This window comes from Hemitrygon akajei, chromosome 10 (genome assembly GCF_048418815.1).
Source record: "Hemitrygon akajei chromosome 10, sHemAka1.3, whole genome shotgun sequence".
Classification (NCBI taxonomy): Eukaryota; Metazoa; Chordata; class Chondrichthyes; order Myliobatiformes; family Dasyatidae; genus Hemitrygon; species Hemitrygon akajei.
Window position 1 is genome coordinate 163635559 of NC_133133.1, and position 16738 is coordinate 163652296.

The following is a 16738-nucleotide window of genomic DNA, read 5'->3' on the forward strand; positions in this document are numbered from 1 at the left end:
TGTACAGCTGCATGTAAGGCATGGCAATTAGCTAGATGAGGGATAAAGTGAGTGATACGTGCCAAGTTGGACTCTAGACAAGTAATTATTAAAAACACAACATTCTTGACTTTAGAAAAAATGGAAAACAAAAGAATTCAGATTAATTTTATTATGGGAGGACTGGTTGGGGAATTACCAAAGCAGTCAATGAGAGGGAACGAGATAACTGCATGCAAAGAAACATTCTGTCACTGCCTGTATGGAGTTGTACGTTCTCCCTGTGACCACGTGGTTTTTCTCCGGCTGCTCCTGTTTCTTCACACAATTGGTCATTGCGCGCCGTCCTGTGATTAGCCCAGGATTAAATTTGTGTGTGGGGGGGGGGGGGGGGGGAGGCTGGGTGGCATGGCTCAAAGGGCTGTATCTCCAGAAATAAATAAAATCGTGCAGCTCAGAGCTCGTGGGTCACGTTCCACTACAATGACTTGTACACAAAAAGCATGGCTGTCATTCTGATGCCCTGATCGGAGATAAAGATCCCAGCATCTGTATGAGATGTTAAGTTGCTATCTCATCTGATCTTTAAAGATTAATTTTTATCCAGTGTGTGAAAGTTAACCCAGTGCCTGGATATTCCTTATTGCTGTTTGTGGCAGACTGGTGTGCATGTACATGTTTTGTCTCTGAATTGATTCAGAATGTAGTCTTGAAGTGTGTTGTGGAAATGCAAGTCTTTATCTCTATTAATGCAGCTCTTACTAGATTTCAGTGACTTGCTTGACACAGCTCTCAGTGATGGCAGTTGAAACAAAGTTAGTGACAGATTAGAAAAGGAAGTCAATTCCATTTTATACATGTCCTTTCCCTCTCCTCAGAAAGAAAAGGAGATGGTCTAATCACCAAGTTGTTGAATGTAATAATGGAGACTTTTCTTAAAAACAAACTGCATCTGATCTTTTGCCTGAAATTGCAGCCTGCCAATTGTGCTTGCAAAATGAAACGGTCACTACAATGAGATCCAGTGAAGCTTGAAAACTGAGCAACCAACTTACCCGGCCAACAATCTGCAACCTTAATTGGTCCTCTCCCGCGAGAAATGGTCAAGAAATATACACAGCACGTCAGTTCAAGTCTCAAAGTGCACTTCAAGATTAAAGGTCAACAAAAGATCTCATAACTCATATACTTTGCTGTTGTTAAATGATAGTGCAGTAGCAACTTAAATAAAACCTGATAAAAGTGAATCAAATGAGGTTAATGTAAAAGTGGATTAAACATAAAGGTTGCAAATGCTAATTTTGCAAAATGTAAGAGGATCTACAATGGTGTAAATTTATCTCCTGTCAATTACAAGTATTGTGATAGTTTGTTGAAATTCATTACAATCTGACAAGCTGAACAGGGTCATCTGCAGCAGCTTATTCATTGTGAGTAGCATTTACCTGTCAATTGGAACTACTGTCTGGTCAACTATTCAAAGCTCTTGCACTCCACTGCAAAAACCTACATGAGTTCAAAACACCGGTGACACTGTGTGAAAATGAACTTTGCTATTTGCATCTCCAAAGTATTCTTCCACATTCCCAGGAAACACAGCTTGCCCTTCCTTCTTCGCCAATAAACTAAGCCAGGACCATCAGGATTGTTGTTTCTGAAGACCACGACTGGAATGTGAGTGCATTTGGAACTTGTATATGACAACTTACTCTTCTCTACAAACATCTGATTTACAGTCTTGTTCTTTGAGTTGCCTTCTGCTCACAGTTGAGCAGTGTTTCTAAATCCACATTAGATAGATAGATAGATAGATAGATACTTTATTCATCCCCATGGGGAAATTCAACATTTTTTCCAATGTCCCATACACTTGTTGTAGCAAAAACTCATTACATACAATACTTAACTCAGTAATAATATGATATGCATCTAAATCACTAACTCAAAAAGCATTAATAATAGCTTTAAAAAAAAAAGTTCTTAAGTCCTGGCAGTTGAATTGTAAAGCCTAATGGCATTGGGGAGTATTGACCTCTTCATCCTGTCTGAGGAGCATTGCATCGACAGTAACCTGTCGCTGAAACTGCTTCTCTGTCTCTGGATGGTGCTATGTAGAGGATGTTCAGGGTTTTCCATAATTGACCGTAGCCTACTCAGCGCCCTTCGCTCAGCTACCGATGTTAAACTCTCCAGTACTTTGCCCACGACAGAGCCCGCCTTCCTTATCAGCTTATTAAGACGTGAGGCGTCCTTCTTCTTAATGCTTCCTCCCCAACACGCCACCACAAAGAAGAGGGCGCTCTCAACAACTGACCTATAGAACATCTTCAGCATCTCACTGCAGACATTGAATGACGCCAACCTTCTAAGGAAGTACAGTCGACTCTGTGCCTTCCTGCACAAGGCATCTGTGTTGGCAGTCCAGTCTAGCTTCTCGTCCAACTGTACTCCCAGATACTTGTAGGTCTTAACCTGCTCCACACATTCTCCATTAATGATCACTGGCTCCATATGAGGCCTAGATCTCCTAAAGTCCACCACCATCTCCTTGGTCTTGGTGACATTGAGACGCAGGTAGTTTGAGTTGCACCATATCACAAAGTCCTGTATCAGTTTCCTATACTCCTCCTCCTGTCCATTCCTGACACACCCCACTATTGCCGTGTCATCAGCGAACTTCTGCACATGGCAGGACTCCGAGTTATATTGGAAGTCAGATGTGTACAGGGTGAACAGGACCGGAGAGAGTACGGTTCCCTGTGGCGCTCCTGTGCTGCTGACCACTGTGTCAGACCTACAGTCTCCCAACCGCACATACTGAGGTCTATCTGTCAAGTAGTCCACTATCCAATCCACCATGTGAGAGTCTACTCCCATCTCCGTTAGTTTGTGCTTTAAGATCTTGGGCTGGATGGTGTTAAAGGCACTAGAGAAGTCAAGGAATGTAATCCTCACAGCACAACTGACCCCATCTAGGTGAGAGAGTGATTTGTGCAGCAAATACGTGATAGCACTCACTTGAACAAATGATGTTATCTCCAGCTAAAAACTTTCACTTGGATCATTCTTTAATACAGTCAGGTTTTCATAAACTCAAAAGACTATGAAATCTAGTCCTTGTTTAGTTACTTAACCCTATGAAACATGGGTAATTAAGATCAACGAGAAGTTCCTAAAGCACATGAATTGATTTTAAATCAGATGTTTTCCCAGGAAATTACTGGGGAGAACCTACCTTAAATCTCCTGCAACCAATTAATATTACCCCAGTTATTTAACTGCCAGGACTGTTGCTGTGCGTTGGCTAAGGCAATGCTGAAGTCACTGGCTCAAAGCCTCCTAACGTACTCCTGTTGAATTGTAATCATGATCTGATTCCAGTATTTACTGAGTTTTGAGCAAGAAACTACATGCAGACTTTCTGCTTGGAGTCTCAAGAGGCCTCTTGGGGTAAATAAATGCCTGAAAGAAATCCTTCTGGGTACAGCAGGGCAAATAGTCTTCTCTGTGACAAAGAAGAATGTCTTAAAGAATTTTTCGAAAACAATACTGCATCTTTCCATATCACCTGGGCCCTGTGTAACAGCTCAGCACCTCATCCTGTGCACCTACCTGCTTGCTGTGCGGCCTCATCAGCGTCTGGCTTTTAGCATGGTTCCTTTGTGCTTTGAGTACCAAATACATCTGCTTGAATCTAGCCTCTCAGATCCCACCAGGTTTCCGACTTAATATCATTGTAATCGAAAAAGCTGTTACAGGGACTCAGATCAACAGCCCCAAAAGGTATAGGGTAATATACCATGAAGAAAATGAGGTTTCAAGCATTATGATCTTACAGGACTAAATCCGCCTCAAGGCACTTCATGGCAAATCCTGCCTTTTTTGCTGGCATTTGTGAATATAATGTGGGGGTGCTCAGTATTTGCCTACAGTGCTGTTCAATTGTGAGAAAAAACTAAACAATGATAACTCAAATTCAACCAAGCCACAAATAGATACATTGCGCAGGCAGTGAAGGAAGCTGAAACACACACAGTTGCATATACAGTGCAAGTGGAATGTCTCTTCAAGTCTTCATTTATCAGCCCTGACCACCCAGCTTGCTAATAAATACATGCGCCACATTTGCACAGCCAAAGATGATCAAAATTGCAGCATACCGCATGACAATTCAGTCAAAATGGAGATCTTTCGGAAATTTCCTTTGTGCAACCTTTATAAAAACAATGGAGTACTGCAAAAAGCAGAGCTAAAGGGTCTGCAAACACGAGGAAATCTGCAGATGCTTGAAATTCAAACAACACACACAAAATGCTGGTGGAACGCAGCAGGCCAGGTAGCATCTATAAGGAGAAGCACTGTCGAGGTTTCGGGCCGAGACCCTTCGTCGGAACTGCCTGGCCTGCAGTGTTCCACCAGCATTTTGTGTGTGTTGCTAAAGGGTCTGCTTCAGATAAAACTAAAACCCCAAATTGACCTGTTCGAATCTGAACCCCTGGAAAACCTGATGAGTTTTTAATTTGCTTTCCATATCAAACCTGATCTGACCCAATCATTACTGTAAATATAAAACCGTCAAACATGTCAAGTCTCACATAGGGTAAATCTAATGGAAGCCAGAAAAAAAATTTGGGAGGCATTTATAGCAAAGTGGAAACAAGAACTTGCTAAAATGTATTGATGAAGTCTCAGCTGAACCTGAATGCTTTATCAGAATATACTCATGATCAATCTGAGCCCAACACAATCGGTTCCAATTGGACTTGGGTTGAGTAGGTAGACTTGGAAAGGATCAGTAAAAACCCATTAAAATAATTCCAGATGTTTGAAATTCTGTTACAGTTCCAAATGAAAATATTTAGGGAAACGGTTGACCTGTTCCTATTCCAGTTTCTTTGTGCTCATAAACAGAGAAAAAACTGAAGCCTGAAGCAATGCTGAGGATTTGGGACCATGAAGTCTCACCGTGACCTCTTGGAATCCAAACAACATGCATCAAAGTCAAGACAAAATAAAGTGTAAAACCCAGATTTTTTTTTCTTGGGTCAGTGGAGGAAGATTGAGGTTTATTTAACACACAAGCCCAAGTACACATTCTTGAACAAGACATGAAACAGGCAAAGTTACTTAGGGTAAGCTATTCTGCAACTGTGGGGACAAGTTTTACAACTGATAAGAACATATAGATTAGGGACAACAATTTCTAAAGTAGTTACTTGGAAGCCACATATGAGAACATAGACTTGCATATTGCAGGGCTCAATCTGAGAGTTGTAGACAGGAAGGTAGAATGTGGTCCAACTCTGCATTTACAATTTTCCTTTAATGGGGTATGACAGGAGAATGGCAGCAATGCTTCACGTATTTTTGTAATGCTCAGTTCTCCAATTATGAATAGGTCATGATATCTTGTAACCTACACTTGCTAATAAACCAATGGGGAAAAGGGAGAATAGGTCAAGGGGTTAGTTGTAGGGTTATGTTGACATCAAGGTGATTGTTGCTTTGAATAAACAATGCCACAATTCATCACTGGAATACAGAAACAGGGAATGTTAATAGAACAGGGCATGGGGAGCCGTGAATTTCAACTTCAGAACACAGGCAACAGGCTCAATTTGGAAGATCAGTTCAAGAATTGTAATTAAATGCAAGGACTAGGAAATAAATGGTGGGAGTATCTGCTGCACTTCTGGCCACAGGGTAAAGACAACAAGATTGGGGTTGTGGTTCATAACACTAAATTTAATGGCACCATATGCAGAAGCAAAGGGACTGTTGTCTACACAAGGCATGCAATAGCCAGAGTGAGTATGGCGCATACATCCATTGAACAGATGGAACGTCAACATTCATTGCAAAGGAGAATAGACCATTTACCCCGTCATGTCAATTTTGCTGTTGAATATGATAATGACTGATCACAGATAAAACTCCACATTTCGGAGTAGGAATATCCATGAATATCCCTCAACATCTCTGGTAACAAATATGTAACTATGAAAATGGACAAGGGAGAGCCAGTGGATGTAGTGTACCTGGACTTCCAGAAAGCTTTTGATAAAGTCCCACATAGGAGATTAGTGGGCAAAATTAGGGCACATGGTATTGGGGGCAGAGTACTGACATGGATTGAAAATTGGCTGGCTGACAGGAAACAAAGAGTAGCGATTAACGGGTCCCTTTCGGAATAGCAGGCTGTGACCAGTGGGGTACCGCAAGGTTCGGTGCTGGGACCGCAGCTGTTTACAATATACATTAATGATTTAGATGAAGGGATTAAAAGTAACATTAGCAAATTTGCCGATGACACAAAGCTGGGTGGCAGTGTGAAATGTCAGGAGGATGTTATGAGAATGCAGGGTGACTTGGAAGGTTGGGTGAGTGGGCAAATGTATGGCAGATGCAGTTTAATGTGGATAAATGTGAGGTTATCCACTTTGGTGGCAAGAACAGGAAGGCAGATTTCTACCTAAATGGAGTCAAGTTAGGAAAAGGGGAAGTACAATGAGATCTAGGTGTTCTTGTACATCAGTCAATGAAAGCAAGCATGCAGGTACAGCAGGCAGTGAAGAAACCTAATGGCATGCTGGCTTTTATAACAAGAGGAATTGAGTATAGGAGTAAAGAGGTCCTTCTGCAGCTGTACAGGGCCCTGGTGAGACCCCACCTGGAGTATTGTGTGCAGTTTTGGTCTCCAAATTTGAGGAAGGACATTCTTGCTATTGAGGGAGTGCAGCGTAGGTTCACAAGGTTAATTCCCGGAATGGCGGGACTGTCATATGTTGAAAGGTTGGAGCGACTGGGCTTGTATACACTGGAATTTAGAAGGATGAGAGGGGATCTGATTGAAACATATAAGATTATTAAGGGATTGGATACGCTGGAGGCAGGAAGCATGTTCCCGCTGATGGGTGAGTCCAGAACTAGAGGCCACAGTTTAAGAATAAGGGTTAGACCATTTAGAACAGAGATGCGGAAAAACTTTTTCACCCAGAGAGTGGTGGATATGTGGAATGCTCTGCCCCGGAAGGCAGTGGAGGCCAAGTCTCTGGATGCATTCAAGAGAGAGTTAGATAGAGCTCTTATAGATAGCGGGGTCAAGGGATATGGGGAGAGGGCAGGAACAGGGTACTGATTGTGTATGATCAGCCATGATCACAGTGAATGGCAGTGCTGGCTAGAAGGGCCGAATGGCCTACTCCTGCACCTACTGTCTATTGTCAATTTCAAAGTTAAAATTAACTAGTGATATGTTTTTAAATACTGATTATGAGAGGCTTGAAAACTTCCATTGTGCTTTATGTGTGGAAGAAATGTTTCCTATCTTCACATCTGATTTAGCTATATCCCCCTTGTCCTAGATTTTCCATTAAGTAGAAATAGTTTTAGTGGCCAAGTGGTTAAGGCGTTGGTCTAGTGATCTGAAGGTCGCTAGTTCGAGCCTCAGCTAAGGCAGAGTGTTGTGTCCTTGACCAAGGCACTTAAACATACATTGCTCTCCGATGACACTGGTGCCAAGCTGTATCGGCCCTTGCCCTTCCCTTGGACAACATCGGTGACGTGGAGAGGGGAGACTTGCAGCATGGGCAACTGCCGGTCTCCCATACAACCCTGCCCAGGCCTGCACCCTGGAAACTTCCCAAGGCGCAAATCCATGGTCTCTTGAGACTAATGGATACCTATAAAGATATCATGAAAATATCAATCAAGTCTGCTATTAAACTAAATTACTAAGGAATGTAATCCTCATTTCTCAGTTTTGTTATCTAACTCTTGGAATGTAATATTGTTCTGGTAAATCTACACTATACTTCCTCCAAGGCCCATATTTCCTCCCTCCTCCCAAGATGTCCAGAATGTTCACAAGTCACCAGGGTATGGTTTCACCAGAGTGTTACTATAATAAACCTCTTGAAGCAGGAAAAGCCAAAAATACCAGGCGGTAAACAATGGGGCAAAAGCTTAAGGTCAATGACTTACTGTCTTTTTCATCGTTTGCTGTTTTTATTTTTAAATTACAAGTATCTGCATTTTTAGCTTTTTTGCATCCTCTAAATAGAAATATAATTTTCTCTCCTACTGTGTCAATTGTTAATAAATTAGAAAAATGGTTGTAACCCCTCCAAATGTCCCTGTGGACATCTCAAGTCACATCACAGTTATAGAGAACTTTTCCAATATTCCAACAATCCATCTTCTGCCACTCGGCCTGTTTCTTAATCAAGGAAATGATTTACTTTCAATTCCACTGGTGGAATAGTGTTAGGCATGGCAAAAAGTACAAAGGGTATTGTATTGAGTGTGAAACTGGTGATGAAATTACTGAGTTGGAAGATCAGCACCAGGGAAACTCTTGCCTTTGTGCTATCCATGGGGGAAGGAGTGAGAGAGATGTGTGGGAAATAGAGGTGATGTGGCTTCCTCCTCTATTGCAGAATGTAAGCCACATTTTGGGATACAAGAGAAAACTACAATTGCACCAGAACCAGAAGCCCATATCATTGGAACAAATGTAACAGAGAGAAAGAAAATGGGGAAAATGTCCTGAAGAAGGGTCTCACAGCCTGAAACATAAACACAGATGCTGCTTGGCCTGCTGAGATCCTGCAGCATTTTCTGTATGTTGCTTGGGAAAAAGGAATGTTGTCCTTACAGGAGGCAGGGTGAGGGGTGTACAGTCAACGTAGCTGTGGAAGACTGTAGTTCCACACAGAAACTGACTGTCCCATCTTTGTATCATAAGAGAGGAACTGGGGAAGAGCAACCAAGGTGCGTGCTCATGTGCCAACACCATGTGAACTGTTTAAATGGAAGAAACACTTCAATTGGATATACAATTCAAAAATTTTTAAGAGGAAAGATCAATTTAACTCCAATCCGCTCAAGACTGCAACAACTGTCGAGACAGGAATGTGGGTGCAGGCTTTGAAAGAAGGTGCTTCCAATAGGTTAAAAGTATGTGCAAAGGATGGCAAACATATGGAATCCACTGCTCAGGGAACCAGATAATGTGGGAAAATTAGAGAGAATTGGATACATATTTGAGAGGGACTGAAAAGCATTATTTTCCAGGGTTTGCCAGATGGACTACAAAGTCTTCCATTACACTTTAAGGTTAGGTAAATAGGATTCTAGGGCATTTTTTGATATTTGACCAGTCATTCTAACTCACTAATTGGCCCTGGAGAGGAGTAGATCTGACAATGAGGGCCCATAATTCTTCCTGTTTAATTCTGATACCTCCACACGCTAGTGCCCAAAATGAGAAGTGGTCTCTGCTTGTCATGAGGGGGACAGATTGCAAATGTTTCAGCAAATTGTGTTCCTACAGGGAATGTGTATGTACTCTGCACTGCACAAACAGAAAACCTATTCTGTGGAGATTTCTCAGTTATTTGGTTTGAACAAGGTGATGGGAATTCCATGTGTCAAGCTGATGAAACAAAACTCACTAAAATTGGGAACCAATGCAAAAAAAAAAATTGCTGGTGTTAAACTCTACTAATGCGTAGTATTAGTACGCATTACTAATATGTGGCAAAATCAGACACTCATTTCAGTTCCCCAAAACTCAGTGGGTGGCTGGCTGGGGCAGGGTCACTGCTACTAAATGCCATCCACTGATCCTTGCCAGAAAGTGCACACCAGTAGCTGCTGACCTAAGAATGCAGTCAAGCACGGCTGTGAGGTATCCACAGTGGAGCAGCACCCAAGAATTCACGACGTAAAATGTGAATTTATATAGCGCCTTCACCACCCTGGGGCGTCACAGCGCGATTTACAGCTGCGAAGTGTTTTTTGAAGTGTATTTACTGTTTTTACTTATGCTAAGAGCTGGAAGCTGAAAGGGGAGGGCAACCAAAGTATGAATGTGCACACACATCCATTTAAACAATGTACGTATTTACAATTATTACCCATGTTAATTCAGGACTAGCAAAAAATAAGCTCCATTTGAATGGGAAGAAGCATCCTTAATATGGCATACAAATGTTGGAGGGTTTATCCAGAATTGCTAACACAATAATCTCTCCTGGTTTATGGCCAAAAAGTGCAGCAATACTGAAGCTTTGAAAACTAATGTACTCATTATGGTGCATTGGTCCTGTGTGCAGCAGACATCTGACTTTCAACCAAACATTTCACTCTTCAAGAAGCTGGGCATATAAGCTTTTTAAAACAAAGGGCTCCCTGACTTTCCAGTCACTTGGATTACCACCACCACACCGCCAAAAATGTGATCTGCAGACTAGATTTCTAATTGTGGATCAAGTTCACTTCTTCCACTCCAGTTACCAATCCTCGCTATACAAGAAAAGGTTAGCTGAAATAAAAAGGCCATGTGTACGTAACCCCAAAGTCTACTATAAGATCAGAAGTTTTTAAACTGATCCAGATTACCACATGGTAAAGACATCTGTTACGATACAGTGAAGGAAACAGATGGAAAAGGAAGAGATTCCTCAGAATGTAGTGTAAGATTTACATTATCCGCCAAGAACTTCCATGTAGTCCCCATGTTTATATAATTTATCACAATTTCCTCAGACAGCTGAGATTAGGAAGCCCACATGAGCTCATGTCCTTGTTATTAAACTTCAGCTTTGAAAGCAGTTCAGGCTCTCCACTTCCCTACCCCAGATAGTTCTTTGCTTAAACCATTACTCTATATTGCAATAAAAGTCCACACTACCTGAGCAGGCTTCTTCTGGACCTCTTGCTGCGGCTGAAAAAAAATAAAATTACAATTAGATTTCATCAAGTATTCGAGTTGTTCTTAGTTGCTTCGCTGTAAGCGTATCAATACATCAGTGTGAAACAGCCTTCCCTGTTTTCCGTAAAGGAAAAAGGACCTTCAAAATTCAGATCCATTTCCTTTCACACTTCTCGTTTCTTCCTAACCTGTAGGCTTATACCTGCATAGCTCTACAACCTCTCGAAACAGAAGAAATGTTATACTAAGAAAACAGGGCTTTGGTTACGCCGTCTGAATTAATTTGACTTCTGCATGCTGTGGCTAAAAGAAACACTCTGAGAGAGTTGCCAGCTCGCTGGCTTTTTTCCCTGACTTTTTCAATGAATTAAGTCCTGACAGTTCAATGAGGAGAAAGACAATGTCTGAATCAAGGCCAGCGTTGGCTCCTTGCCCAGTATGTGTCAGAGTAATTTTACCAGCTGCCCTTCCAAAAAGCACTCAATCCTCCCATAATCTCAACAAATGGACCATCGGTGACTGCAGAGACAGAGAGTGGGGTTCAGGGGGTAAGGGGGTGGGTGGACAGGGGTTTACCAAACGCTTATTCTCAACCCTTCTTACCCCAGCATCAAGCAAGCTCCTGGCCAGGCCCCACCATCTGATTTTTATGAATGGCTTCAGGAAAACAGATTGAGTGTGATATATGTCTAATTGTCATTCCTGAAAAAAGGCAGGATTTACACATTGCTCAGAAACCTGGTAACAATTGAAGTGCAGACCTTATTAACACATGCCTCAGGTTGTACTCAGAGTTATGGGCTTTTAGGTTCTTCCGAAAGATTTAACCCTATAAATACCTGGCTTCCTTCCATCAAAAGGAGCAGTATTTGCACAGACAACACCCTCCAGTCATTTGCATTGCTAAAATATGTTGCTTAATACAGTGTTAGACCATGAATCAAAATGCACATTGTACTAATTTATATCAATAACAAAGAAATGAAACGGTCAGAACTGTTTTAACGGCACTGTCATGTTACCGACACAGTGCAAGCACGGTTGATGAAATACTACACCACACAGCAAAAAGCTGCATAGTTGCTTAAATGAATTTGAGGCAAAATGTTGGACGCTCTTCAAATCATACTTAACAGAAAAGGAATTTTCTGTCAGTAGAAAATGACCTAAAGGCCAGACCCTGTGTAGCTGGGATTTCTTTAAAACACCGTGTGTTTTGTTTTCAGCACTCTGCGACTTTATTTTTCTAAGAAGTCTGCAAAAAAACTTCCCATGTCCCCAGATCTGGAACCAACTACAGCGCAACAAGTGGTGGGTATACTGCCTGAGGTTGTCTTTTGTTAATTGACCAATATCCGACTGAAACAGCCGCTGGGTTCACAGAGCTTTAACTCTATTGTATGAATGAGCCTCCACATATTCTAGACTTGAAATGAGACACCTTTTCAATTCAATGGAAAAAACTGTTCAGTTTATGAAGTGGCGTGGGGGAGGAAGAAGAAAACTACTTAAAAATATATCCCAATGAAACAGATAGGATAATATCTATTACAAAACTGTTATGCCCTTAGATAAAAATGTACATGTCTGGAATAGTGCTTTTACCAAATGAAAATCTATGGTATTATGCTTAGCCCTTACCAATCAACACTTCCTCATTACATACCAGTAGATATAACAGAAGAAAACTAGTTACAGCTCTTTGGGCAAAATAGACAGGGCAGCTGCTTCACAGTTCATGCAGACAATTTTGACCTTGATCTCAGGTACTGTCTACGTGGAGTTTGCACGTTCTTTCTTTCTTTCTTTATTGAGATAGTGCGCGGAATATGCCCTTCCAACTCCACGAGCCGTGTCACACAGCAATCCCCTGATTTAATCCTGGCCTAATCACAGGATAATCATCAATTATCCTACCAACAGCTACGTCTTTGAATTTTGGGACGAAACAGAGCATCCAGAGGAAAATCACATTGTCACGGGGGGATGGGAGGGGGGGGGGTGACACGTACAAACTCCTTACAGACAGCAGTGGGAATTGAACCTGTGTCGCTGGTACTATAAAATGTGCTAACCACTTTGTTACTCTGCCGCAGTGACCATGTGTGCTTCCTGGGGACACACACAGTATGGAAATGGGCTCTTTAAATTGCCCATATTGCAGATCCTACATCCCTAACAATTATACCTAGTAATTTACAATGGCTAATTAACTAGCTAACATTATGTCTTTGAGATGCCACATGGTCATAGGGAGATTGTGAAAACTCCACACCGACAGCATTGGATGCCAGTGGACAGCCAGCTCTACTAGCAGTACTGTCTCTAAGTTGCAAAGGTGCATTAGTTGGTGGATTAATTGCTTACTTTAAAATGGCTGTTGACGGTTGAGAGAAAATCGGGATGGTGCTGATGGGCATGTGATAAAGAACGGGTTACAGGGGATTAAGTGGCGTAATGGGATTGATAAAATGAGCTGGCTTAGACTTGGTGGGTCGCCAAAGTTCAAGTTCAAAGTACATTTATTATCAAGGTATGTATACTATATTCTGAGTGGTGGGTGGAGACATGTCTCTCCCAAAGGAGGTGTCAGGTGCTCCTTCCCTCTTCTAGTTTGCAGGTCAGCCTGGGGCAAGGTGTAGCGCCCACTTAGCCTGTGAAACCATGGGAGCAGGTGGTGGATGGCCGTATGAGCAACAAGTCCTGGTTATGCAACCACTGACACCAGGCAGACAATCTCTGAAGGGTATTGATAATGGCTGACATCACCCGTCTTGTAAAGGCACTGCCCAGAAGGCAATGGCAAACCACTTCTGTGGAAAAATTTGCCAAGAACGGTCATGGTCATGGCCATGACTGCCCACGTCACACGACATTGCACGTCATGAATGAATGAATATTATATACATCCTTGAATCATCAGCTTACAGGAAATCAGAAAAGTCATAATGAATTAGGGCAATTGCAGTGTTGGATCTTTAAACATAAACATCGCTTTGGAAATGATGCTCCATCAAAATGCAGACCCAGCTTAGCAGCTCACTGACACTGCTGAAGGCTAAAGACTGATTTATACTTGTGCGTACGGGTTATGCTGCAGCCTACGCCATAGCCCTGATTTTCACTTCTGCGTCGCTCTACGCCGTAGCGAGCATGCGTTGGTGTGCGCCAAAACGCTAGTTGGCGGTGGGGTTTCTATGCCACTGTGTTGAGTTTCTTCGTGAGAGACATGGACAAGGAAATGCACTTCAAATATTTTCGCATGTTGGCGGGTAGATTTGACAATTTGGTTCATCTATTTCGTATTGGTGTAAACACAGCCTACAAACATGGCGGAGCAGAAGCAACCGGGAAATGCGATGCTACCAAGCGGATCAATCACAGTTGTTGTGGTCTGTGTCACCGCGACGTGTAACTTTTCTGGAGAGGTGCACGTCACCCTACTGCATAGGGCACAGCTTAGGTACGGCGTAGGGTACGCGACACCTATGGCGTAGATGCGACGCACAAGTATAAATCAGCCTTAAGTGCTAGTGGCAATGCGCCTCACAGAACTAGAGTGATGAGGGAGCTCTTCCCCTGCCCCCACCTTTCAATTTTAAAATATACTTGAATGAATGTAATGAGGGCAACCTCGAACAAGCCAAATGAATAAGAACAGTATATGGAGGTCCATCTTTGCGCACTTGATGATAGGTCACGGCCTCTTTCTGTGCAGTAATTTTAATCATTTTAATCCCTCACACTAACAAATAAACCTTGCAGCCATTGTTTCCTTTACATGACTTTGCTAGATTCTATTGAAAGGAATTATTTATGAGCAACTAAACAGTTATAACACATAGCTTTTCCACATAAACACTTCATCTTACTCCCAATTTCCTCCAACCCTCCGCTCTCCCAGGTTGCTCCCACACCACACCTCCAGAAATCCTCCTGTCTGATTCTCCTTGCGTTTCATGATTTGTCAGAAAAGCTAACTAACAAAGCCTTTGCCAATCAGCTTACTGCTTCCTAGAGCTCAAACTGGGCGGGTGTTGCAGCAGATTTTAAACAGATTTTTTTGTTTGGACTCTGGGGTAGTGAGCAAAAATTAACCTCTGCTGTTGTTCTCTTCCACACACTTTTATGTACCACATCGACCAGGTGGTCAGATGGTCATTTTTTTTTCTGGAATTGCACTATATAAGACATTGCCAATGGCCAAACACTACCCATCTTGCCATGACAAGTTGTGAACACAAGAAAGTAGAGAAAGTGAATCGGAGACCTTGCCCCTCATGACTGGCTCTTAATTCCTTGACCTTTCAAAAGTTTATCTGTCTCTTCTTTAAGTGCCCCTGATGGTCATACCTCTCCATCCAGCCAGAGGCTCATCAACTTTCAGAATGTTGGGGCAAATTTCTATATAATACATTATGGAACCACAATACTGCCAACTAGTAATTCATACAAGGTGAAGTGAAACACTTCAGGAAAATGGCAGGGAAGCGGGACTAGATAGTTTTGTTCTCAGATACAACTGGTATACTTTTGAGGGTACTGAATAGACTCTAAAATGCTGAATAGCACATAGACGTTTGCTCACTTAGTCTGAGTCAGTCTGAGGTACCCACCTCCTTCAAGCAGGCTTCAATTGTACAGCTACCTATGAAGAACATGGTAAACTGCCTCAGTGCCTATCGTCCAGAAGCACTTACATCCACTGAGATTAAGTATTTTGAGAGGTTGGTGATGAAACATCAACTCTTGCCTGAGAAGCGAATTGGATCTGTTCCAAATTGCCTAAAGGCAAAACAGGCACTTCACCCAACCCTGGAACATCTAGACAACAAAGATGCATACTTCCTGATGTTCTTTATCAACTACAGCTCAGCATTCAATACTACCATCCCCTCAAAACTAAGCACTAAGCTTCAAGACCTTGGCCTCAATAGCTCTTCGTGCTATTGGATTCTCGATTTCGTTAGTAGCAGACCCCAGTCAGTTCGGATTGGCAACATCTCCCCCGCAATCACCATCAGCGTGAGTACACCATGAGACTGTGCGCTTAGCCCCCTGCTCTACTTGCTTTACACTTGTGACTGTGTGGCTAACCACAGCTACAATGCCATATGTAAACACAAAGTGCACTGCAGATGCTGTGGTCAAATCAAGACGTACAAAAAAGCTGGATGAACTCAGCAGGTCGGGCAGCATCCGTTGAAAGAAGCGGTCAACATTTCGGGTCGAGACCCTATGTAAGTTTGCCGTCAACACCATCGTTGTTGGCCGAATCAAAAGGAGGCGACGAATCAGCATAAGGAGGAGTTTGAAAATGTGGCTGAGTGGTGCCACAACAACAACCTCTCACTGAATGTCAGCAAGACCAAGGAGCTGATTATTGTCTTCAGCAGGAGGAAATTAGAGGTCCATGAGTCAGTCCTCATCGGAGGATCAGCGTTTGAGAGGGTCAGCGACTTTAAATTCCTCAGTGTTATCATTTCAGATGACCTGTCCTGGGCCCAGCGAGTAAGTGCAATTACAAAGAAGGCACGGTAGTACCTTTGCTTCCTTAGGAGTCTCTGAAGATTCAACGTGACGAACTTCTATAGTTGTGTGGTGGAGATTATATCGACTGGCTGCATCACAGCCTGGTATGGAAACACCAATGGCCTGGAACGGAAAATCCTACAAAAACAGTGGATACAACCCAGTCCATCACAGGTAAAGCCCTCTCTACCATGGAGCACATCTACATGGAGCATTGTCACAGGAAACCAGCATTCATCATCAGGGACACCCACCACCTAGGTCATGCTCTCTTCTCACTGCTGCCATCAGGAAGAAGTTACCGGAGTACAGTTATTATCTCTTAACCATCAGGCTCCTGAACCAACTTCATTTGCTCCATCACTGAGCTGTTCTCACACTTATGGATTCACTTTCAAGGACTATTTCTCAATATTTATTGTTTGTTTATTTATTAAATAGTTCTTTTTTTGTATTTGCACAGTTTGTTGTCTTTTGCACACTGGTTGTCCACCCTGTTGCTGCAGTCTT

The 16738-nt window shown here is 42.4% G+C and overlaps 1 protein-coding gene across 1 annotated transcript in view; it reads right to left on the bottom strand.

Annotated features, from left to right (window-relative positions):
• Positions 1 to 16738, bottom strand: part of hmga2 (high mobility group AT-hook 2) — a 150541-nt gene that overhangs the window by 18311 nt on the left and 115492 nt on the right. Inside the window, exon 4 of the mRNA XM_073059581.1 lies at positions 10676 to 10708. Coding sequence (XP_072915682.1) covers positions 10676 to 10708 — 33 coding nt within the window. The remainder of the gene's footprint in view (positions 1 to 10675; positions 10709 to 16738) is intronic.